The sequence below is a fragment of the Emydura macquarii genome, unplaced genomic scaffold (assembly GCF_026122565.2).
Source record: "Emydura macquarii macquarii isolate MOO-44397 ecotype Brisbane River unplaced genomic scaffold, CSIRO-AGI_Emac_v2 contig_2292, whole genome shotgun sequence".
NCBI classification, from domain to species: domain Eukaryota; kingdom Metazoa; phylum Chordata; order Testudines; family Chelidae; genus Emydura; species Emydura macquarii.
In genome coordinates, this window is record NW_027132429.1 from 3,768,079 (window position 1) to 3,795,067 (window position 26,989).

The window sequence follows — 26,989 nt, forward strand, 5'->3', positions numbered from 1 at the left end:
CTACTTTTTAAGCCCACAGTTCTGAGGTGATATTGCTCACAGAAAATTAAATACATATATATTAAATAGAAAACAGCCCTTGTTACCAGAAGTAATCCCAGAGACATTCATAACTGGCCTAAACCTGTTTGGTTTTTAAAGTCAGGAAGAGAGAGGCAGTACTCTCTTCTCTAAAGCATCTATTGTAGGATCACTTGGACTCTATCATTCAAAAGGAACACAGTGAGTCAAAACATGGCTTCCATTTACTTGGGTGTACATGATGGCAGAACTGAGCCAATTATTGTTTCTGTGTTAAGAAAGGCTAGGCAGTACCATAACTCTTGATCTCAGCATAGTACTAAGTTTTAGCAAATGCTGTTCTGAGTAATGGTGTAGGAGTTGTTTTTGCATTCATGTATAGTGAGGTTCCTGCACTGTCAAAATGGCTGCACTAAGCTGCTATTAACCAGCAAACCCATATGGATGAGGGAAGGCTCATGAAAAGGCAGGAAAGAAAAAGGCTTTGGAAGTTTATTATCTTTGATAAAATTTCAACTGAAAATGAGGACTTTGTATTAACATTTTCATAAATGCACAAAATCTATTCACAGGGAAGTCTGAGTTTACACTAGACATTAAATTAGAACTACATGAAATGACACAAAAGATGAAAGTTCCTATTCAAGAGCAAAGTCCAATGAAATTTTGGTAAAGCAATGTTCTGTTCTGGTTAGTTAGTTCAGAATGAATTTGAGTTAAGAAAAGAAAAGCTTGTTTTCCTATACAAAATTACAATACAGAGAACGCGTACAATTACAATACAGGGGGTTTAATTGTTAGTAACTATCAACTAGAACAGAAATTTCATAGTAAAAAATCTTATGGAAATTAAAATAAGTCAACTTTAACTGGAAAATCTGAGACAAATGCCAAGTCTTAGAAGAGATACTTTCAGATTTTTACCATAAAATTGATATTTAAAAAATGAATTTGGTTAGGAAAATGAAGCAAGTTCTTTTAAAACAATTTCACATCCCAATGGGCAGAAGTAAAAAGAACTCAACTGTGTCATGCTGAGAGGTAGAGAGGTATCACTGTGATCACAATCTTCTATTGGTTCCAGGGTTTTTCTGAGGTAATTAGCTGTGTGTCAAGTTGTATAAACAATAGTATTGGCAAGAGAGCAACATTGACAAATTACACTAATGACCTCTTTCCTCTCATCAATAGGTCCTAAAAACTTAATTAGACGCATCCGAATTAACACTTCCAGGGTCTCCAGCAGGTGAAGTGATTGATGAAGGGGTGGTAGCATCCTGCCAGCTGCCATTAGCCTGAAGGGGGGAATAAATCTATTGTCATTAAATCCTTCAGATGTTACTTGCATCCAAAAGATAAAGCATTTTATCTATCTTATTTCCAGATTTCAAAAGAAGAGTTTTGTGCTTATAAAAATGAGGAATTAAACAGAGCAGGACACAGCGCAGACATGCTGAGAAAGTTCCTCCTACTTACACTTCTTCTGTGTTAGTGCAACTCATCACCTGCACCACACTGGCTTCTCTTCTATTCCAGATACAAACTGATTTTGTGATATGCATGAATCAGAGTAGGACATAACACACCAAAGTCTCACTAGTGACCTATGCCTAGATTTTAATTGCTTCTCCAGATGTGAAATGTGGGTGCATTAACCTCTTTGCCACATCAGGCCCCTTTTCCCATTCCCAGTGAAAACATTCCAAGCACCATTTAAAAAAAAAAAAAAAGAAAAAAAACGAGAATCTATAAAATGTACAGGTCATTATCTAGATTCAAACTGATATGAAGTTTGTTATGCTTGTAAAGCAGTGTATTTCAGATATTAATTTCTCATAAGTCAATGAAAATGCTAGTGCTAGGCTGAGGGGGGGTCTCAGCATACCGTTTTCTTTATATTCCATTGGAAATTTTTTAAAGCAATACAGCTTAGACCAGCGGTTCTCAACCGGTGATACGCATACCACTGGTGGTACTTCGCAGAAGGCTGGGTGGTACGCGAGCCGTACCGCGCCGCCAAATCCTCCGCCCGAAGTGCCCACCCCCCCACCCCCTGGAAACCCTGCCGCCGAAAAGGGGCAAACGGCGGAAGGGTTTCAGCGGAGGGCATTGTTCCCCCCATGTAACCCGCCGCTGCCGAAAGTCCCCCCCCGTGCCACCGCCGCAAGTCCCCACCCTTTTTTCCCTAAGTGGTACTCGGGGACAAAAAGGTTGAGAACCACTTGCTTAGACAATAGCCTTTCCACTGGAGTAACTCAAAGAGGCTAGCTAGTCCCTTTAGCTACAAAGCAATCAAACACAGGCTAAAACCAGTGTAGTTTTCCACTGAGCAAGAGCAAAAACTATACCAAAAAAACCCCAATTTAGTGTCTGGGGTAGAGCAGGAATAGCAGACGACCAGTAGGTTCTGGAATTCACCTTTTTATAAACACAAACAGTAATTTACAACTATGTTAAGATACAAAGGGGTTGGGTGTAATAAGAAATGCACTCTTTAGTTTATGCTAATAAATTCACTTATCTACCAAAAGTGAAATCAAACTCCTTACATCAATGCGCTGCGTCGTATACAAAGGATTCCCCACAATGGTGTCATATCTTCCTGTCTGATGTATGACATGATGTAAGGAATCCATCTGTAACAAAACCCCATATGGGATGGGATTAACAAGGGAAATGGTCTGATAAGAAATGAAGTGGGGTGATTGAAACACAGCATCCTATTACTTAGAGCACATGGCAAGGAAAGATGTAGAGGGCCAAATACTTTTAACTTGCACCCCTTAAGTGGTTTTCTTGTATGAAAGGAATTGCCTTTATGGTTCTGTTTTTTCTAAAAAGTGAGAATAATAATTTGTTTGTTTTTTTGTTTTGTTTTGTTTTGTTTGGGGGGGGAGGGGGGCGTGTGTTAAAGGCAAAAATATTTCTTAACAAAATTAAATGAAAAGTCTAAACCTATGGGTTTTAGGCATACTTCCTGATTGCTGCTCAGATTATCAATTGGGTTATTTGACCTAGCCCATGACCAGTGAGTGAGTCACCAGTTCAGATGGCATTACAACCTGGCTCCCAGCCCCCATGACACAGCCTCTATTAAAGAGAGAAAGAAGTTTTTGTGTAGCTTGCATAATATTGCTAATTATTCCACTTAAATTAAAAATTAAAAAGTTTAAATTTAAAATATTGTTAACAGGTCAAACTTTCCTTAAACACATGAAGCCAGACTTACTTTAAAATGAGAAAATGTTGATATTTACAACGTAAATTAAGATATGGTGTCACTGTTAGATCAATTTAGGCCTCAAATTTAGATTTTATAAATCCAAAGTTCAAGAGAAATGGGTCCTTGAAGGGTTGTCCCCCAGACCTCTGAATTCCAGATTAAAAAAAACCCAACTCTTTTGGCTTTAACCATTCCTTGAAATCTAACCAATGAAGTACTGTTCTAATACATGAGAGCAAGGACGAGGAAAAAAAAATCACTATTCTATATACTGAAAGTGTAAAACCAGTAATTTAATTTTACAGATCTGAATTTATTTGCATCCATATTCGAGGGAAGAACAGTACCAATAAAACATGGATTTTTTAACATTTGGCTTATTGATGAAGTTATGTGCCAGTTCCCCCACACACCTTACCTGTGACTGCACATTGGCTCCCACTGGGGAACTCTGATAGGATGTCAGTGATTGCAAATTTATAAATGAATCTCCAGAATTTGTCATCTTAAAAGAGCCAGAGGAACCTGAAAAAGGAAGAATAAAATGTAGCTAAATGCAGAGAAACTGTTTGGCTCTTTCAAAAGCAGAAATATTATCTTAATTTAGAAGGAAAATTTTAAAAATGTATATATACAAAAGTCAAGACAACTTTAAACATTGACAAAAAGATACCCAGGGCAAGTATATGCCTTCAGAATGTGAAAAAAGATAAATATGAGAAATACTGGTACAAGTACAGTTTCTACCCGCAAAAGACAAGCCAGTGGCCCATAATATACCAAACAGGGGAGTGTAAGTATTTACGGTACACCATTATAAGGAAAGCACAATACAGATATTACTAAAACATAGGCTGCACTTGAGAATTTGATTTGTCTTGCATACCCCAAGTTTCACCTCACTTAAGTATTTGCTTACAAAATGAAACCTAAAAATACAAAAGTGTCACTGCACAGTACTGGAAAAAAAATGCTTATATTCTCATTTTTGCCATATAATTATAAAATAAATCAATTTGAATATAAAGTGGTATAAACATTTCATTGTCTGTATGAAATTTTAATTTGTACTGACTTCGCTAGTGCTTTTTATGTAGCCTGTTCTAAATCTAGTCAACTATCTAGATGAGTTGATGTATCTATATGTACTTCCAGGAGAACAGATACACCTGATTGAGAACCACTGCCTTATAGTACAAGCTATTAATTTTTTCTAGAGGAGACAGATGCGGTTGGGGATGCACAAATTATGTGGGACATAGATTAGAAGGGTGAGAATTAACAAGGTTCAACTGTATCTTTAAAATGCTCATATGATTAGTCAGAAGTATCTGTACACACTCTCTGGCTTGCATTCTTTGTGGTGCTTGGACAGTGGTATAAAGAATAGGATGGCAACATGGAAAGAGAATGAGAAGCCTCTGGTTCTGAACTATAGAGGCTTCTCTCAGCAAGAAGGGAAATAAAAATTACCTTTTTTAGAGACAGTTTTCCCTCACAGGAGTTCCCACTTACCAGAATTTGGTGTTGATGGAGAGTTTGCCTGGTTGCCCTGGGCCACCACATTTGTTGCATCCACTGCTGTTTTTGCTGCATAAATGTTAGCCTCTTCCTGGAACTTTCCCATATTTTTTTTGTACCGGATTCTCTTGTTACCAAACCAGTTAGAGACCTAGAAAAACATCCCTGTCAGTACTTGACCAAACTATTGTCTCCTAGTAGTTACTGAGGCTACCAGCAGAGGTAGCTCTTAAACTAAGCTTAGAGGGAAAAATTTGCCATATAGCCTTTAACAAAAGGTAGGATACACAAAAGCATCTTTCACCATAGCAGGTGGTCATAATGAGCCAAGAAAGTTTAACTGTAAATCTCTTAGTAACAGAGGACTATTGCTCTTTTTAAAAAGCGACAACATTTTTAAAATAAAGAGTAATTCCAGATAAAGCATTGTATACCTGCGAGACTGTGATGCCACCCTTCTTCGCTAGCTCTTCTTTGGCTTCTTCACTGGGGTAAGGATTACTCAGGTGGGAATAAAAATATTCATTCAGTACTTCTGTTGCCTGTTTGCTGAAGTTACGCCGTTTACGCCTATAAATACACAATAGTTATTCATTGTTTGAGCAAATACACAAGAAAGACTTAATCGTTATCAATGATAACTAAACATACTTTTTATACATGATGTGGTGTGTGCTTAAAGATATTTAAACTAGTTCAAGATTGTAAATGCAGGCATTATAATGGTGTTATAATTACTGACATCAAGCAACATAGATACATCTAAAAGCACAGTCAGAGCCAATAGCTGTTGCCATTGGGTTGTGCATGTTTATTACCTTGCATCAAGAAATCGTGAGCGCAAGATCATCACTGCCTCACATGTGCTCTGTTTCAGCTGCATCTGGATAGTGCTGAATTTGCCATGGATTATGTTCACCATGCGCTCAATTTCTTTTGGTGAAATTGGCCTTGTTCTACTCTGTTCTCTAAGAAGGTTCATAACATGGGTTGTGAACTCACTGCAGGCCTGAAAATAAATTAAAATTGACAAACAATAAAGTACCCTCAAAATTCAGTTTAATTTCCCCAATAAATGAATAAATCCAGAAGATTTTAGGAGTGCACAGTTAGCTCCACTCCTCTATTTGCTCTTAAAAATACTACAAGTATAATCTTTCAGTTATCTTAGACAAACTAGGTAAGTTAATGAATGTCAAAAGTCCTTCCATTTTAGCCTTATTCTTAAATAGTGAGCAGAAAGATTTAATTACATTTGCCACCCTTGCATTTATATGCATAGATTATACTCCCTGTTCTGTGCTTACAACCAACAGCAAAGGAAAAATGGTTATTTTTTTTAAATTGAGATGATAAAAACTCTTCCATGCAGAAAGATCACCTGTTCATATTTCTCTAGCTCAGAGTGGTATATCTGTCGGATCTGTGACAGCTTGGCCCTGTAGTCAGAGTGTTCAATGCTATTGTCATTTGGACAGCCACCTGATGTTGCTGCTACAGCCGTAGGTCCTCCTCTTCCTCTTTTCTCGGGCCCGGAGACACCCTCTGCCAGCAACATGTTATCTAGTCTCATTAGTTGAGCATCGGGGGGATCTTCCTCCTGAATACCGCGAATACTTAACACTAGATAAATATAAACAGGGATCAAAAGGTTATTTCTGAAGTAGGAAAAAGTCAGCTTTAATTCTGGTGATTTATTTAAATTCACTTAATCGATTTTAACAGTCGTTTTAACGCACAAGCAAAACGGGACAGGGTAATGACTCAAAGTGACAAATTCAAAATTCCCAAGATGCTATTGAGTCCAACAATTTACCAAAATTCAAAGAGAGATTGTATATTTAATATGTATAACAACAACATACAGAATTACAGTAATTAATGTTAAAAAAGATTTTGGAAGGGATTTAAAACTTCAGGCTTCAGGACTTAAACTAATCTCTAACTATTAGAAATTAGGATAAGAACTTCATGAGAGATAACCCCCATGCCACTGCAGGATTTCTTGCACCATCCTCAGCCATTTGGTGTGGCTACTTTTTGGAGACAGGATACTGGACTGGGTCTGATCCACCATGCCAATTGCTATATTTCTAGACATGTAACAGAGAAGAATGACACTAGCACAAACTTCTACTGAGGTCAGTGGAGCAGGGATGAATTTTGCCTAGTCTGTTTTATATCAATAAGTCTGACACCTCTGAATTTCCATTAGAATCAGAACTAGAGGTATTACTTTGTGAGCAGTCCAAAACAACCAAGAAGTCCTATACTTACGTCTGAATTTTACATAAGTCTCTCCTAATTCCAAGAGAGCCAATCTTTAGAGCTGTTTATGAACTTACATGCTCCTACACCTGTACTTTGTTTAAACAATTTTTTAAAGATACGCTACTAATCATTTCCTTTTCTCAACTAAGTTTTGTCTCAACAGCTGACTGGGGGCAATCTCCACTCTAAACAAGAGTATGCAGGATATTCGGTCAATTGAGCAACATAAATATGCAAACACTTTTTAATGCTTTCTAATTCAAATTCTATTCTTTGTTTGGTAACTACAATTTTTAGTCTCAAGAGAACACTAGGTGCTAGACAATTTTGTTAAATGACTGAAGGTTTCAAAGCTTCCCAGAGTGGATATCCTATAATATTAACACACCAAGGACAAATATTGTTCTACACAAAGATTCAAGATGAAGGAGATCCATAATTATGAAGCAATTGGGTAAAGGGACCGTTTTTCACTCTGTGGCCAGCACAGGATCCTGATAAATGTCAGTGTACGTCCTTATTCATTAATATACACCATTACAAAATACTGAAACCGTATACATAAAAATCAAGATTTTACAATTAGAAATCCATAAGCCAACATTCACAATTCTGAAAACACACATGCTACATTACAGTGAAAATTAACCTTTTACTTTCATTGAGTCACACAATATTTTACAGACCATATAGAAATTACACAAGCCATGCACATGGTGATAAGACAACTGAAGACAATATAGAATCTTACTCTAAACTGCCAATAGTCAAATTGTTCTCCTAAGTACCCCCTCACCCATTTCTGCCTTTGCCAGCAAAAAAAAAAAAAAAAAAAAAAATGTAGAGCAAGGGCAGGCATACAGGACCACGGTGTCAACATAAAACCTTGCTCCACAAACCATAAATCTTGCTCCACATAACAGCACCAGCTTTAATCAAATATAGTTCTATTATGTCAACTGAACTCTACCTCAGTTGCTTAACTTTAAAAGGCTTCAGCAAAAGAAAAATCAACTATCTTCCAACAGCAGGAAGTAGTTCTGAATTCCTTTCAGATCACCTAGAGAAATCAGTTCTTAAATTTTTGCATCTCATTCTTTGCAGGAAAGCAAGAGTGTGTGTGTGTGTAACAGACTGATACGGATTACACCATTTCTTTTATGTACAGCATTTCCCCTACCACATATTCAGTCTTAAAACAGTGTATTTACTGAAGAGTTTAAGACTCAGTCTTGAGCAACACAGACTGGCATTAACTCCAGAGAGTTGACAGAGTGTTTTTTCCCACTTTTAAAAACGGTACTAAAATGCATTTATGAAATCATGAACCACCATTTATGTAGCAAACACTGCCTTCCCACCCATAACCACCAGCTACATGGTCCTCAATTTTGCTTTACTCTTTCAACCTAGTAAGTCTTTTCCTGTGACTTCTATAATTTACCTGCCTTGATGTAAATGACCTCTAGTTCCAAGATTCATTCCACCACAGAAAGAGGAAAATGAAAAGCAAACTGAAAAGATCCCCTCCATTAAAACATGAAGGGGAAATTCTGCTAAAGGAATATAAGGAAGGGAAACTGTTGCATATTTTATAAATCAGCAACTACTGAAATTCATACCAGAAACTAACACAAAAGGAAAGCATATTTTTATTGCAGACCAGACACAAAGTGTTCCTCTGACAGCACCATTACAGAATTGATATTTTTGTAATATGGACAAAAGAGGAAAAATTGTAGATTTTTTTAAAAACTGCCAGTCCTCTATTTCCAAATAGTTGTGAACCATAGGTTGAGTATTGGGACCGTGACCGCAGAGGCAAGTGAGCCTGAGTTTATGTGGTAGCTAATCTTGGCTAAAATTCACATTCAAGTATTTTGACTGGTACATAAGAAGACAATTAACAGGAGCAGATATATTTGGGTCTTGCTTTGCCATTTGAAAGCAATTCTGACAAACCCTTTTCCATATGTTCTATACTGCATATCAGAGTCTGCCTCACTGTTAGAATCAAGCTCCCAGCTGCAGCTTAATTTTCTGTCACTTGTCTAATTATGGTAATTATACGTTAGGTATCAATTACACATAGGCTCATCTCAAGTCAACTACTGAAATGCATGTATGAAATACTTGTAAAGTCTCCAGAGAAAAATTTAGTAGGCTGACTCGGGTAAGTCACAAGTAAATAGAGAGGAGTTAAATATCATTAACATTTTGTAGGCTACACTTCTACAGTGGTAAGTCAAATGTTTATTTAATGGAACTCTGACAAGATGATTAGACCTAAGGATTAGAACTGAGCTTTTTTTTTTAAAACCCACTACACAACACATTTTAGATTCCTCCTGGATTAACTGTAAAATGAACCAAGACAAGAGCAGAAATTTAATTCACTTACAAATTGTACATATAACTGCCTCAAAGATCAGATATTTTAATAGTTAAATAAAGCTATTAAAGTCCTCAAAGTCAGACCTTCTCTGGGGCAGCTGTCATAGATTGTCAATTTTAAGTCCTAATATTTTCAACATTCCTCTTCAACTACTTTAACATTTGAGTTACTTTTGGTACTAATAAAATAAGTCTCATTCATCCAAAACTATTTATCTGAAGAATTCATAACTAAGAATTTGCCACAAGTAGCAGCCTGTTCAAATCAGTGAGAACAAAAGCTGCATTAATTTATATAACAACCCACTACAGCCAGTAATCATGGCAGAAGAAGATTGGAAGAACAAAATCTGTACAGGTTGGTATTAAAACCAGCTTGTGGAAGGGTATTTAGATATCACAAGCTATCTAAGTCATTTTAATTGACACCCTCTGGATTTAATACTGGTTTGTCTTCTACCAAAAAAAAAAAAAAAGTGTTTGGAGCAGTAGAAAAATGAGAAGCTAAGGATTCTTTAAACAAATTCAAGCCTATAGCAGAGGGACAAGAGTAATACCAGGATTTTAGCGTCCAAAGCAGGTGATCCTCCTCATAATATGATTAGTTTATTTTTTAAAATTCAGCCGAGTCTCATCCCTGCTACCATTATTTGCCACACCCATCTGTCTGCAACAGCAATCTTTGCCTCCACAAGACACCACTAGCCTTCAGGACTTGCCAGGAGAAGTATAGTCAATATGTCCCTTTCTCCCCATCAAATGAACCTTTAAAGCCCCCTTTAAAAATTCTTGTCACTGACAAACAAAGATTCATTAATTAAAAACAATGAAAATCAATGATACACTATTTTCTCTGATGGAGACTGATCAAGAACCAAAAAGTTTGATCACATTGAGGCAGCTCAAGTTAATCTCCCAATGCTAGTATAGAGATAAGCCTGCTAGTCTCAGACAAGTGTTAGAATTCACTATAAAAAGAAAAAAGAAATCACCAATGTGGTCACAAACTTCTAAACTAACTAAGGTATCCCACATCAATTTTCCCATATAGTACTGTGCGGATTGGTTTGCTCACTTAAATTTAGAAGTGGCCTAGCAATGTTTGGCCTTTTGGTAGCCATTGAACCATTATGATCAATTTGTTCATCACTGCATCAACACCTTAATGAGTGATCAACATATCAAACTGGACAAAAAGAATCACTTTTTTTGAAGTTGTAGTTATACTAGTGTGTACGGAAATTTAACACACTAAGTTGTACAATAAGCAATATTAATATTATGGTGTTATGTGTCAAGACTATTAAACAAAAGTGGGAGTAGCTGGATTTTTATTGGCAATTGTACTGTACTCTTAAAGGTAATTACCATGTACAGTACCAGAGGATGAGTGAATAAAAAAAGTATTATACAATTCACAGGTTCCTACTTTAGTTTTTGGTACAAACTTAGGACAAACAATATAAATTAAAACTAATTTATTCATTGTTACTTCTCTCTCCAGTAGGTAACTAGACAATTCTAAGTACATGTTCTGCCATGCTGTTTACATAGTTACCTACACCTATATAATGTTTTAAGTATGACTCAGACATGTCCAGGCTTAATAGTATGCCCAAATCTCACTATCCATCCATCATTTTTATGAATGCTTTTATCAAACACCCTTCAGGATCATAAAGCCTTTTGAACTGGTGCTGTCACATACACTAACATGGTATTATACATTCTCCAGCACAACACCCACTAGATATTCATCAAAATGTAAAATAATTATACTAAGCCAAATGAAATTCCCATCATTTCTAATTAATCCTTAATTAAAATACATCACAACCCAAGGTACTGAAACCTCACTCAATATGCAAATGATCTCATTATAATATATTTACATATCATTAATTAAAGCTCTGCAGTTCTGTAATGAACTGTATGAGATCATTGGTGCCAAAATAAAAATGATATGCAATTTGTTTAGGCTTGTTTTCCTCTCCTGATTTTCCTCCACGTGGCAACAGAGCAGAAAAACTAGTGGTAAATACATCTATTGATTATACGGCACACAAAATCAGAAGCTTGAATGTTAACCCCTTTGAATTTCAAGGCATTAGAAGAAGAGGGATAGGATAGATTTGAATATGCAGGTCTTAATAGCCTGCATTGTACATAGTGTAAATGACTATACAAAGCGTAAGGCACTGGAGAGTCAGGACCTTTGTGTCTCAGTTGTTCCATCTGTAAAATAGGGATAATCTACTTCATGGGGCATTTTGAGACTTGGTGAATGTTTTCTCTGTATTTAGAAAAATGAAAGGCACTTTAGAACTTTTAACTCTGGACAGCTATAATAGTTTGCAGATAGTTTCTCTTAAATGTGGCAACATCTGCTGCACAAGACCTAAAATGCAGCTCTGCCCTGAAGAAAAACATTAACAAATAGTATTATGGGGTTTTGTATATGCCTCAATAATGCCATATAAAATGTGATCATGATCATAGAATCATAGAATATTAGAGTTGGAAGGGACCTCAGGAGGTCATCTAGTCCAACCCCCTGCTCAAAGCAGGACTAACTTCAGCTATATCATCCCAACCAGGGCTTTGTCAAGCCTCAGCTTAAAAACCTCTAAGGATGGAGATTCCACCACCTCCCTAGGTCAGTTTAAGACATTTTCTGTAAAAAGACAGTTGTGTGAATTTTAAGATGGGATCTGAAAGCCAAGCTGGATTCTTTCGTTCTTGCAAATCAGCAGAAATAAAGTTACTGCAAACCAAATTACCCCTTCAAGTTGAATGTGTGTAGCCTCCATTGTCAGAGGGTTTGCACAGGTGCTGACTGACTGGAATTTTATAAACAATTCATACTCCATAGGTTCTCTGGTGTCTCATCAGAAGATTCCTTTTTAACAGTCACTTTTAAAAATAGAACTGCAGAGTAATTAATTGGATCTCAGCAGGAACTGAGACTAACTAATCAGCACTAACTGCATGTAGAACATACACACATTTTATTTGAAGATTTGTTGCCTATCACAATGGCATTTGGTAGTCATACAATTTTTTTTTAAATAAACGCTACACATAGCACTTCAAGCCATCCCTTACTGCTACCAAGAGAGAAACCCTCATGTAAGAGTTTCTGGTTCCAGGGGAGGCCACAGCGGCTTCCTACAGAGGAGTAACTCGCATTCGGTGAGAGGTCAGTTAGGCAATTCGCCCGTATGTGGGGCGAGCACTCAGTCTACCACTCAAGCCCCCAGTCGGGGCGAGTGAGCGAGGAGTCCAGTGCTCCAACCCCTAGGCAGGGTGAGCGGGGGCGGTTCGCTCAGGCCCTCAGGCAGGGCGAGCGAACAAGGAGTCTATTGCTCCAACCCTTAGGCAGGGCGAGCGGAGGCGGATCGCTCAGGCCCTCAGTCAGGGCGAGCAAGCAAGGAGTCTATTGCTCCCACCCTTAGGCAGGGCGAGCGGAGGCGGATCGCTCAGGCCCTCAGTCAGAGCGAGCGAGCAAGGAGTCTAGGTTCTAACCCTTGTGCAGGGTCAGCAAAGAAGGCAACGGCTTCAGGCGGGGTCAGGAGAGCAATTCTCCTCGGGTGGCTAGGGAAAAGGGGAAGGGGAGGGGGACGCAGGCCCACCCGTCTCCACTGCGTCCCAGCCCAGGGCCCTAGCAGTGGCAGAAGCGGCTGCCACTGTGCCGGCGGGGCTCCTGCCGCAACACACCGGCAATACGGCGGCTTCAGCCACAGGCCGTGGCTGCCCCTGGGCTACTTCCTCCCCACTGGCCCTAGTACCTGGTGCCTCCATGTCCCAAGGATAGTCCATCTGGTGTAGCGTTGCTAGTCCCTCCTCGTCGACCGGGGGCAATGCAGGAAACTCCTCTTCAGGGGGAAGCTCCTCCAGGTCGTTGTAGGAGGGGAGCGGGTCGGCCTCGGGCAGTTCCTCCAAGTCCTGCCCCGCTGCAGGGGGGGGTTCGGCGGCTGGCAGCTCCTCCAAATCCGGCCCGGCTTCCGGGGGCGCCCGCCACTCAGGCTGCTCTGGGGTCTCAGCCCAGTCTGGCGGTCCCAGAGCACGGCTCCGGGCTCGGGGTCGGGGTAACTTGGCCCAGTCGTCCTGGCCGGGTTGCCTGGTCCAGCTCCTGGAGGGCCCTATCCAATCCCCGGGCTCAGGTGGGGCTGGGGTTCGGCGGCGGCGGCTAGGCTCCGGCCTAGTCGGCTGCTGGCGGGGCAGCACGTCCGCCTCTGCCGGCAGTCTGGGCCCTACTGAGCTCCAGGGCTGGGCTTTTATATTTCCCCTTCCTGTTGGGGCCCCGCCCCGGGGCTGCCAATTGGCCTGGGCGGGTGGCCCTATCACGGCCCGGGTCCCCTGTTGCCGGGCAGACTCTGGGGCAGGGTGCGAGTGGGGCCAATCAGAGCTCTCCGGCCCTTCCTCTGCTTCCGGGGGAGGCCACAGCGGCTTCCTACACCTCACATCACATTATTCAACAAATGGGCCTCTCATTGCACCCTGAAAGCTATCAAATCCAAGCGATCACTAGCCACAAGAGAGAAAATTCCACAGCCAATGACCCTCTGCTAAGAACACCACCACTCAGTCCCCAGCCTCTGCTGGTCTCATGTGTTGTGACAAAACAGAGCTTTCTGAAAAGTCAAGTTCTGAAGGTCTTGTAGATTCTCCACCACTGAGGGGAAGAAGAAAACTAATTCAGAAGGAAGACAAGGGCCAGCTCGGTTCTGAGTACTAAGGAACAAGAGACCGCAATGTAGGAATGTGAACAAACCCAGTGACAAAGGGAAAACAAGTATTTAGTCCCACACCACTTGCCAAGTTCTATAATGGAATGAAAAGGTACAAACTGAATTACCCTATTTGAACAACCAGGATATTAGCAGAAGGACAATGTACCGCAGTCAGTGGGAGGGGGAAATTTTGTATGTGTGTTATAAATTGCTAAACAAAATACTTATTATTTGTATTGCAGTCAAGAACAAATGGATATAAAATGGCCATCAGGAAGTTTAGACTTGAAATTAGATGCATTTCTAACCATCAGACTGGAATAGCCTTCCAAGGGGAGCAGTGGGGCAAAAAGCCTAGCTGGCTTCAAAACTGAGCTTGATACATTTATGGTATGATGGAACAGCCTAGTTTGGCAATTAACTGATCTTTGACTATTGGTGGTAGATATGACAATGGCCTGTGATGGGGTGGGTTCTGAGTTGTTATAGAGAATTCTTTCTTGGGTGTCTGGCTGGTGAGTCTTGCCCACATTCTCAGGGTTTAACTGATTGCCATATTTGGGATTGGGAAGGAATTTTCCCCCAGGGCAGATTGGCAAAGGCTCTAGGGGTTTTTCACCTTCCTCTGTAACATGGGACACGGCTCACTTGCTAGTGGATTCTCTGTCCCTTAAAGTCTTTAAACCATGATTTGAGGACTTTAATAACTCAGTCATAGGTCTATTACAGGAGTGGGTGGGTGAGGTTCTGTGGCCTGCGTTGTGCAGGAGGTCAGACTAGCTGATCATATTGGTCCCTTCTGACCTTGGAGTCTGAGTCATACCCAGAAGCCTCAGTCAAGATCAGAGCCCCATTGTGCTAGGCACTGTACAAACACATATGGAGGGAAAACAGCACAATAAAAGTAATGAATTTCAAGAAGGCAGACTTTAGCAAACTCAGGGAGTTGGTAGGTAAGATCCCATGCAAAGTAAGTCAAAGGTGAAAAACAGTTAAAGAGAGTTGGCAGTTTTTTAAAGAGACATTATTAAGGACACAAAAGCAAACTATCCCACTGAGTAGGAAAGACAGGAAGTATGGCAAGAGAGCATCCAGGCTTAACCAGGAAATCTTCAATGATCTGAAACTCAAAAAGAGAATCCTACAAAAAGTGGAAACGAAGCCAAATTACAAAGGATGAATATAAACAAACAAGTACATAGGAACAAAATTAGAAAGGCCAAGGCACAAAATGAGATTAAACTAGCTAGAGACATAAAGGGTAACAACAAAACGTTCTACAAATACATTAGAAGCAAGAGGAAGACCAAGGATAGGGTAGGCCCATTACTCAATGAGGGGGAAAAACATTAACAGAATATGTGGAAATGGTGGAAGTGCTAATTGAGTTTTGTTTCAGTTTTCAATTAAAAGGTTAGTAGCAATTGGACATCTAACATAATTAATGCCAATGAAAATGAGGTAGGATCAGAGGCTGAAATAGGGAAGGAACAAGTTAAATTACTTTAACAAGTTAGATGTCTTCAAGTCACCAGGGCCTGATGAAATACATCCTAGAATACTCAAGAAGCTGACTGAGGAGATACCTGAGCCATTAGTGTTTATCTTTGAAAAGTCAAGGAAGATGGGAGAGATTTCAGAGGACTGGAAAAGGGCAAATAAGGTGCTGGTCTATAAAAAGGGAAATAACCCAGGGAATTATAGACCCGTCAGCTTAACTTCAATACCCAGAAAGATAATGAAGCAAATAATTAAGCAATCAATTTGCAAACACCTAGAAGATAATAAGATAAGTAACAGTCAGCATGGACTTGTCAAGAACAAATCATGTCAAACCAACCTGATAGCTTTCTTTAGCAGGGTAACAAGTCTTGTGGGAAGGGGGAGGAAGAGAAGCGTAAGTTATGGTATATCTTGATGTTAGTTAGGCTTTTGATATTCTCACATGACCTTCTCAAACAAACTATGGAAATACAACCTAGATGGAGCCACTATAAAGTGGGTGAAAACTACTCTCTGGGAATGGTTTTCCAACCAGTTATCAGTGGCTCACAGTCAAGCTGGAAGGGCATATCGAGTGGGATCCCACAGGGATCAGGTCTGGGTTCAGTTCTATTCAACATCTTCATCAACAATTTAGATAATGGCATAGCGAATACACTTTTATAAAGTTTGTAGATGATACCAAGATGGGAGGGCTTGCAAGTGCTTTGGAGGATAGGATTAAAATTCAAACTGGAGAAATGGTCTAAAGTAAACAGGATGAAATTCAATAAGGACAAATGCAAAAGTACTCCACCTAAGAAGAAACAGTCAGTTGCACACATATAAAATGGGAAATGACTCCCTAGGAAAGAGTACTGCAGAAAAGGACCTGGTGGTCATGGTGAATCACAAGCTAAATATGAGTGTATAGCGTAACACTGTTGCAAAAAAAGCAAACATAATTCTGGGATGTATTAGCAGGAGTATTGTAAGCAAGACACAAGTAGTAATTCTTCCACTGTACTCTATGCTGATTAGGCCTCAACTGGAGTAGTGTGTCCAGTTCTGGGTGCCACATTTCAGGAAAGATGTGGACATATTGTAAAAAGTCCAGAGAAGAGAAACAAACGTGATTAAAGGTCTAAGAAACATGAGGAAAAATTGAAAAAGTTGGGAGAAGAGATTGAGGGGGGTTTCAAGTATGTAAAAGGTTGTTACAAGGAAGAGGCAGAAAAATTGTTCTCCTTAATCTCTGGGGATAGGACAAGAATCAATAAGCTTAAATTGCAGAAAGAGTGGTTTTGGAAGTTTTTCCTAATGTCCAGTTTAAGTGTCAGGGTAATTAAGCACTGGAATAAATTGCCTAGGGAAGCTGTAGAATCTCCATCATTGGAGATTTTTAAGAGCAGGTTAAACACACACGTCAGGGCTGGTCTAGATAATGCTTGGTCCTGCCTAAGTGTTGGAGACTGGACTAGATGACCTCACTAGGTCCCTTCCTGTCCTATGATTCTATAGAGACAGTGCCACTGCCTTAAAGACCTTTAAACCCATCACAACTCAGATATTTGCTGCAATCAGTCGGGAAAAGGGAAGTCTTCAAGGATCATATTTGTTTCTGTTTCTATTGACATGCACACATGGAACTTCAATGCTAGACACAGCTTTTATATTTGGACAAGCACTGGTGTCAACCATTGGATGTCCATGGCAACTGAACACCAAGATAAGATTTTTAAAATATTTTAAGCTAGAATAGCATTTTAGCAAGTTTTCAGAAGAACTAAGTGGATGTTATTGTGAAGGAGGTTAGTATGGACTTCAATGGAGCAATGAGCTGTTGTGCTCCTTGTGTAAGCATCGTCTGTCACCCATATATGCTTCAATAAATGCATGTGTGTATCTAGGACATACTTGAAAGTGAAATATCTATTTCAGTATATTTTTCCTGGTGAGGTATATAAATAAAAATGTCATCTACAAACCACAGTGACTGAATGATTTAATCAAAAATAATAAAAGAAATCTTCTAGTCCAGAGTTCAAACAGTAATTTGAGAGAAGGTTGAATCTGGATAAATCAATTTAAGTGGCAAATAAGAATAGTCACTTGTACAAGTATTTTTAAAAACACTCTCTGGGCAGAATTTCTCTGCACTTTCCAGCTGGCTGCTCAATGGAGGGGCACATGGCTTATCCTGAGCTATTGTGAGTGACACTGGCACACTAACAAAGGGAATGTGGAAGAGAGGTTTGGGGAACCAAACATGTTTTAAACTAATTCACAGAGCTAGAAAGGAAGCTTGTGTGCCTGGGTCACAAAGAAAGCCTAAACCGTATGCTACAGTATGTCCAGGCTTTTATTTGCTTGAAGCCATAACATCTGCTCCCCATAATTTAAATAAGGAACAGACAGGCCATCAGACATTCAAAAACCTATGAGACCAAAACAAATCCAGCGTAACCAAGGTATTGGAGTCTCTTGTTACAAATATGTTTAAGTCAAAAAGAAGTTAAACTTCCAAGTTATAAAATAGAGCAAGCAAATCCCAACACAGAAAAACAAATAAAACGTGTGCTTGGATTTGTTTCCTTTAAGCTTTCCTAAGGTTAGCCCCTGCTCAAAGGAAAGAAAAGCACACAAAATAAACAGACATAAGAGCATATAGCATAATAGTTCACAAACTTCCACTCCTACAAAATTTTCCTAAAACAAAACAGAATTGCTGCCACAAAAACTCAAAATAAGCCAACCATGGCATTCTCTTTACACACAAGTGAGAGTGTGTTGCATCTCACTTAGTATCACATACTGCCTTTGATGCCAAGGATATCATTGAAGATAAAACTATGTGGCCATTAGTTTGGAAATATGGTACAAAAATGGCATACAAGAAAATTAAGTTATTTTTTCAGTACAGGTTCAGTACCAAGGTTCAGTATTAGGATATTAATGTTAAATATATTATATAATAAAGAACACATTTTCTATAATTAAACTGGTTCTACTAATAACTATCCTTTAATACAGTATCCAAATTCAATAAGCTCAAAAGTTTACACAACAAAGCACAATAAAACATCCAGACATCACTGCCCAGGAGTTTATAGATGAACAATAAATACACTGGGTGGCCAAAATCAAAATCCATTCACTCCTAACACCATGCCACCCCTCACAAAAAAAAGTCACATAATCCACCTGTCAACTGAATTTCCTGCTGCTTTTGTCTTATTTCCCCATCTCTACGCTCCTTCTCCTCCCTCTGCCTCTCTTTTCAGTGGTCTCATTCATTTTCCAATGTTAACCTCCTAGTCCCTCCACAGTTTTGGGACCATTTCCTTTCAAAAAAAATGGCATGACATGGGCAACACACTATTAAAGACATTCTAGGTATCTGGTTGTCACCCCTTTGTGTCTACCCATGCCTACTCAGATTATAATTGTAATGTTTATATTTTCATTTGTTTTTCAAATCAAAATCAATGAGCAGTAATATTTCCTTCAGATCAGGGAACAGCCTACACTGTAGGAAGCAAACTACAAATAATCTACAACCTACAGAAGTACAATGGGCCAGGAAATTAATTTAGTTGGGGTTGATCCTGCTTTGAGCAGGGGTTTGAACTAGATGACCTCCTGAGGTCCCTTCCAACCCTAATCTTCTATGATCACCCTTAACTGTAAAAATCATTCACCAATGAAGGCCTCTCTCAACTGCACTTCACCCAGGAACTGTTCATTTCTGATACCCAACTTTCCAAAAATAATTTAAAAATTCCAACACACCTGTTTTTTCCTTGATCTCACACAGCACACTGAAAAGAGCTGGTTTCATTCTGTGGCAATTCAAGGCATGTTTTCTAAAAAGGAGAGAAAAAAAAAGATGAATGCCAAGTGGAAAGAGAAAGAGGCAGGCGTGCTACGGTTAATAAAGAATTGATTCCATGTATTTATAAAAATGAAAAAATTAGAGCATAAGTTTAATGTAAATTTGGAAGTTCTGGTCATACAGTTCACTCAAGTTCGTCACCAGAAACTCTCTGCCAGAATAATTTATGGCCTTGAAATATTCGACTGCAAAACAGAAGTTAAGCTCTGCGGAAAGTATATTTTTTATGATGTAGTCAACAAAGGGCTGCTTTCTGAATTCGTATTCTTCCACTTGCTCTAACAAACAAAGTAGTCCCTCTAAAATGAGAGGCATCAGCATCTTTAAATAATAGATTCTGAACGTCAAAAACAAAACAGACCACAATTACCATTGATCAAATCAAATATTGTTTCTTTTAGTTTAATCAAACTCAGAACAAAAGGTGTCTGTCCTTCCCTTAGAACAGAAAGGGAAGAAATAGCACCCAGAGGATTGTTGGGGTGTCTGTGTAGGAGGGATGAAAAGATACCTTTTAAGAAGGGGAGGCCTAAATGGGATCAGGAGCAGACTGGTTGTCTGTTAAGGGACACGTCTGTGCAAGCAGAAGGACCTAGTGTCAGAAGCTACCTCATGTGTAACTTGTATTCCACATTATGAATTTATAACAATACAGAATATGTCTGACTGCATTCTTAGTATGAAATTATAGCATACATTAACTGCTTCTTTGGAGCTGTTATGATGTTTGCTGTGAATATATTAAAAGCAGCATTTGCATATTATGGGATATATATCACCTTGATGCACCTATGTAACTGTCAACAAAGAGTTTACAATAGAAAATCTGACACTGCTATAGCTGGAGGGGCATTCAAGCCCCAATAGAATGTCCATCTATTTTCCCAAACAACCTAAAGAATATTTTCCTTTGACAGAAGTTACATGATGCTTCCAGTGTTTAAGTGCCAGATACCACCTCATTTTTTGTTCTTGTTTATCCAAACAGAAATTATGGGAAGGGGAAAAGGATTAATAAGTATGCTACATTTGTTTGTGGAAAGAGAGAGTATATCAAATTATACCACATGCCATGCATAAACAATGTCTACTTTATTTCAACGTACCCTAGAACATAAGAACAGCCATACTGGGTCAGACCAATGATCCATCTGGCCCAGTATTCTGTCTTCCGACAGTGACCAATTCCAGGTGCTTCAGAAGGAATTAATAGAATAGATAATCATCAAGTGATCCATCCAGTCAGCCATAACTCTCTAAATCAGTGTTTCTCAACCTGGGGGTTTAGAGGGGTCGCAAGTGCAGAGCTGGTATTGGGGGTGGCAAGAAAGGCAATTGCCTGGAGCCACAGGGGCGCCATGAAACTAAGTTACATGTCTCAGCCCCGTGGGGGTGGGACTCAGGCTTCAGGGGTACAGTAGTTTGGAAAGGTTAAGAACCACTGCTCTAAATAAACCTAACATATCACTCCAGAATTATTTATTTGTAGTTCAGTAATAGCCAACAGGCGCCACACACAGGAAGATGCAGTAACTGCCTTAAATAGCTTACAATTGACATGACAAAATAGATGAAGGGTAGGATAAATACATATAAAATACAAACAAAGTGATCATGGAGATGATAGGCACATGTCTTGTTAGTATAGTTTTATTTTTGGTAGGGTATTCCTTTTAAATAGGAAAATATTCATTTTTTGTAAGCAATGGAAATTGATTTTATACAACTCACTAGGAGTCACCTATGCAAATAAACTTGGTTTTACAGAATGCTACTAATAGTTTAAAGGGACACAATCAACTTTTAAAAAATCACTTTTGTCAAAGAAGTTTTTAATCTTCTATTAAAAGCAGCCACTACATTACTTGTAATTGACAGACAGGAGAAACAAATCATTTTATTCCTTTTTGACAGAACCGGCAAAAAAAAACAAACAAACAGTCACATTCACTGTTTCTCTTGCATACTCAATCTGAGTGGGTCATTCACAAAACAAAGAGAATATTTTAGAAAGCAGAACATGTGAGTATAAATCCACAAAAATTTATAAGAAATTGAGTGGCAAGTGTATTTTCTAAAACTCCCTCCTCCCCCCCCCCCAACTCCCATCCCCACCAGTCTCATTCAGAAGCCTTAAAAATAAGTTTGGGTCAAGTGTTCTTGCAGGTTCTGGTACCTTCATTTTTGTTTTCCAGCCATTTGCTGTCAGATCCTTATGCACAACTGAATACTTAAGCTACTTGAAAATCTCATGCACCATACTGCTTCATTGAAGAGATAGCAATGGCATCAGTTATGATGTATCTCTCAACCAAAAAAGCAATGCCATATGCTCAATGATAGCCAGACATGTAGCTGCAATTGCATCTTAGCTGCCAGACGCACTGTGAACCATCCTCACAAAGTTTCTTAGAACATCTCTCTGGAACTACTGAGGGACAGGATACTAAATAATCTGACATTTCTTGAGATTTTTAAAGGCACAATGGCAATTAGACACCTATCTCCCACTGAAAGTAAATGGAAGTTGGGAGTTAGGTACCTAACTGCCATTTGTGCCTTTAAAAATTCCCTCCACCACCATCTCCTGTGATGACCCCTTTTGTCATTTTTAAATTACTATTTTAATTAAAGTACATTCAGAGCCAGGAATAACCCCTTTTTAGATGCTTTCTTTAATAAATATAGATCATCCTGATATTCCTTACACAGCAGTACTCCAGCTATAGGCAAGGACTTAAAAAGGTACTCAATTTCCTTACAAGCCCTCACCAATAACATTTACAAGAGGCAGCTAGCTGCAAGCCTCCCATAAATATAAACAAAATAAAAATATCACAAAAATTGAAGTCCACTGACCAGGTTCCTTCAATACATAAAACCAGGAAAGGCATAATGTACATTATCAAATATCTAAGCAGATCAATATCTGCCCATAGACAAGCAGCCTGAGAACAAAGGCAGCTGAGAAGAAAGCCAAGGAGTCTATTGTCCTTGCTTTATGACAAAACCAATTCCAGGCCTTAAAACTCAGCTCCCGTAAAAACAGGGCTAAAATGCTGATTTACACACTAAGCAATAAGCTAAGTGTGTTATAAGATCTCAGAAACATGCTGTCCAGAAGTCATTCCATAGTTAATATGGTCATATTTATTCTTGTGTAGAAGGATAAAGTTGATGAAGTAGCCTGTTTAATATCAATGTTAATGTAGTTTTTGGCAGATGAATTTATTTTAAATAAAACTTCAGCTCTTCAGTTTTTAGCTTGCAGTCTAAAATTTGGACTATAAACACTGGAAGTTCAAAACTCAACAGGGCCCAGTGAAGCGCTGAGGATTTGTAACAGTACAGTTCAATATGCAGATTTTTAAATATTGCGTAAAATTATACTCTAGCAAATAAAACATCTGGAGCTAAATCGTTGCCAAGCCATCTTGCACATAGATAGGTGTTCCAAGGCACTCTGCCTAACATCTCTGAAGCATCTGTGCTACTGGTACACTGAATTTGAGGAGGGTTGCTTTGCTTTCTTTACAATGACATATAGGCCTTCTTACCAAGATACTCAGTTTGCAAGTAGACTGCACAGATGGACTCATTGTCTAGAATGCAAGAACCTGTGTTGTGCATGCCCAATCATTTCACATGCAAGGGACACTTTGTATAAAAAAAAAAAAAAAGTTTGAGCCTTCAAAAACTTTGTGCCTAAAAGATCTTTCTAACAACATTTTTTCTGAAGGTTTCTGTTTTCTAAAAACCCCCACTGAAAATAGCTAAAGCAATTTAGCCTACACAAAAAGCACCAGGACCCCATAATTCACATTGTTTTCAGGCAAAACAAGGAAACTTCCTAAGCACTCAACTTTTTCAGTTCTCTTACAGATGAGTTTTGAAAACAGAATTGCAGTGTCTTGTGTGACATACACCTTAGCCTGTGCATGCACTTATTATACAGTAACTATAGAGAGTTTTAATGTGTTGCAGTGACGAAGGAGAAAAGAGCATATCAAGGGAAGCCTCATACAAATAACATATACGGGGCTTGAAATAGTAGCAGCATCCACTTCAGTAAATTTTTTCATTTCAACATGCATTATTTTGAGTAAGAGGAACACAGAAAAACCATCTATGAAAAGTCCCTGACTCAAAATAGTCCAAAATATTGTATGAAAAACTATATCATCTTTGCTTAGTAAATACAATCTATAAAGTTCTAACTTTACCACAAACTCTCTCCTAGGAAGTCCCACCAACATTTTTCTTTTAATCAATAACTATATAATTAGAACATGCAGCTAGTTTTGCTTATCTTCAGATCATACCAAGCATGTTTATGGGCCTGGAGTTTATTTTCAGTAATTCTGTCTACTCGGTTAAATCATTTTCAAAACTGTTTTCAAAAGTGTAGTTAAAACCTGCTCTACCAATTCTGACACAGTGCAGAACATGACTTGCCATTGCCTATATTTGCAGTATTACAGGGTTTCTAACCTTTTTTTTCCCCTGGGACCCCCCTTTGAAAATATTTCAGGCTGTGGCAACCACCCTCAAAAAGTGATAATCCCCCATGCCATGCACCCACACCCCTATGCCATAATACCCTTACTTCTGCACTGCTGCTGGGGGCAGCATTGCCTTCAGAGCACCTGGCCAGCAGCCATTGCTCTCCTGCCACCCATATCTGAAGGGCTCTGGCTGTCAGCCATGCACAGTGGCTGACAGCTCACAACCCCCCCATAATAATCTTGTGACTCCGTGAAGGGTCCCGACCCCGAGTTTGAGAACCCCTGAGTTAAACCATTTCCAGCACCAGTTAAGCTGCTGACACCAACAGGTACTTTTCCTAGCATAGACAAGGCTTAAAAATGTCCAGCCAAGGAAACTTCTCAGAGTAAATAAACCCTGGTTTAACTGATTTATAGTGGAACGTCAGCCAGGCTCCTAATCAAAGTCACAAATCACTGACTGGAATATGATGCATGGGTATTCATTTTGATAATTTTATAAACCAGGTCTGTGTTACAACCCTCCACTTTCCAAACTGCTTCCTCTAGTCTATCTACTTCCTCTAACTGGGATATGCCAAGTAAGCAAAACATAGAATTACAGAGAGTCAGTCAGGGGCACAGACACCTCTCAGGCAGAGAAAAGAAGCTAGAAGATACTGAATTATGCTGATGTATTTACATCAGGTTATGTTATTCACTGCAATTAGTCACATCCCCTCGGGGATCACAAGAGAGTATAATATGCACAAAAGAGAATGTACTCCTCAGGTAGGCCTTTCTTTTTAAACACAAGTACAGTTCCTTCTTGCCCAAGTGAAGGGTGATTCAGGCTTAGTGCAGCCAGGTGCTGTGAAAACTGCTCACACATAGCTCTGCCAAAGCATCTCAGACCTGAAATGTAATACACCTGCTATTCAGTGCTGTGTGCACTTGCCCCTCTCCTTACCACACACAATTCTGACCTGCAATCACAAACTTGCCTTTATTCTACCTAAGCCAAATAATATGGTAACTGTGCAATAGACAGAAAGAAATCATTTTCACTTGTGACTAGAGCTATGAGTTGAACCCCATCTCCAGTAGCGAAAGGACAATTCACTAATCCACTGATCTACTAAGACATTATCTGTAAAAAATAATTCTAAGGAAACAGCACACCTCTATGCACCATGTGCAAAAAACAATGCTATAGTCGGTCATGAATAGCACAAAGGTACAAGAACCTCTTAGTCAATATACAAATTAACTATTCATCTCCCACATTAAAAGTCTCTGCATTCTCTTTCTTAGTAAGATGAGAACAATAAAATCTCCTGAACAGAAATAGCAAGTGAGAAATTCAAAAATTAGATCCACAGCCTCAAATCCTCCATATTCAGCATTCAAAGGAGAAAATAAAAGGAAATGGGTGGCTCAGGAAATCAGTAACAAAAAAATGTAGAACTTTTCACCTCTAGGTCATTTAGTGTCAACACAGCTAATGAGTGAAAGACATTGCCATTAGGTGACTGTTCAGTACCCATGTGAAATAAATTGGTGGGTCTCAGCCTGATTCCAAGTGGATAAGTATCTATATCATAAAAATCTTCAATCTACTTCCCCTGTCCTAAAAGCAGTCTCAGCATCAGCCAAAGAATGAGAGGACAATAAAGAACAGACTCCTGTCATCCCAGAGGTGGGGGTCTCTCCAGGGCAAGGCTGAGACACACTAGCTAAACAGTGTCTGAGGAAAGTTTGCTTTATTGCTGCCTGAACTATACTTGTCCTATGGATATGTAGGGAACTTCACTCTCCAGGATTGTCAGTCTGACACCTTTCACCAGCACGACATTCCCTTGGACAAGCTGTAAGCCCGTATTTAGGGTTTTCTCCTAAGACATTACCAGGATCAACACTAAAACTGACTGTACCGTTTTAAGCCAAGTTCCTCCGTGACACTAAATCAGGCTGCCTCACTTCTGGCCCAGCAAACACATTCCCAAGCAATCTGAGAGATGGTAACAGCCAGGGAAGTGAGTAACTCAGGAGCCGGTCACTGGGTGCTCAGCACACCTCGAGCACTCGACACTTCAGCGTCGCCGTTAAGCACCAGAGCCTGGCTCCCCAGGACTCTATCCATGTCCTGGAACCAGGCCCCAGGACTCTGCCAAACACAGCCCAGACAGACCCGGATGCCTAAAAACACCAGGGCTCAAAGACCCCTCAGTCCCCAGAGCCCCGCGCGCAGAGCCGCCAACGGCCCCGCGCCCAGACACCCCCCTCCGCCCAGCCCCCGCGGACCCTGGATCTCCTGTCCGGAGGCGCCGCCCACCCCGTCCCCTGCGGTACCTGGCTTGCGCCTCGTCCAGGCTCTGGTCGGTGATGGCCATGATCTGCTGCAGGATGTCCCCGGTATCCTGGTGCCCGGGGGGCGGCGGCCCCGGCTGGTGCCGGTGCGGGGCGGGCGGCGGGGGGGCGGCGGCGGCCGGGTCTCCGACGGAGGGAGGCGGCGGGATCCCTCCGGGCAGCGAGACCCCCGCGCCGTGCGCCGCCGCCAGCAGCCGGGACGGGTCCTCCATGGCGCTGGGAAAGGGAGGGGGGCCGGAGCCGCCACTAACGGGCTCCCGGTACGGCCCGAGCAGCTCACACACAACAGGCCCCAGCCCAGCGCCGTGCGGGCCCCGCCCCCTCCCACGTGACCCCGCCCCGGCGTGACGGAGCTCCGCCCCTTCCCTGGCGTGCCGACGCCGCGAAACCCGCCGCTCCGTCCTGACGCTTCCTGCCAGGCACGGCTGGTCAGGCGCTGCCACGCCCCTCACTCTTGACTCCGCCCCCTAAGGCGGACGGACGGACGGAGGCACGCCCGGGTCGGATCCGGATCGGCAGGCACGCGAGCGCTTCCGCGAGAGCGGGCTGCGGAGTGCGGCTGCCCTCCCCCTCTCCCCTCCCGACTGCCCCAAGG

At 40.4% G+C, this 26,989-nt stretch overlaps 1 protein-coding gene across 1 annotated transcript; it reads right to left on the reverse strand.

Annotated features, from left to right (window-relative positions):
• Positions 1 to 495: 495 nt before the first annotated feature.
• PBX4 (PBX homeobox 4) lies at positions 496 to 26,725 on the reverse strand. Its single transcript, XM_067560666.1, has 9 exons — positions 26,377 to 26,725; positions 19,438 to 19,511; positions 6,147 to 6,388; positions 5,584 to 5,774; positions 5,200 to 5,335; positions 4,760 to 4,916; positions 3,663 to 3,769; positions 2,571 to 2,657; positions 496 to 1,316 (listed from the first exon to the last, which is right to left on the reverse strand). Exons 1-9 carry the CDS (start codon positions 26,604 to 26,606, stop codon positions 1,224 to 1,226), a joined length of 1,317 nt encoding a protein of 438 aa, XP_067416767.1. The 5' UTR covers positions 26,607 to 26,725; the 3' UTR covers positions 496 to 1,223.
• Between the last annotated feature and the right edge of the window lie 264 nt (positions 26,726 to 26,989).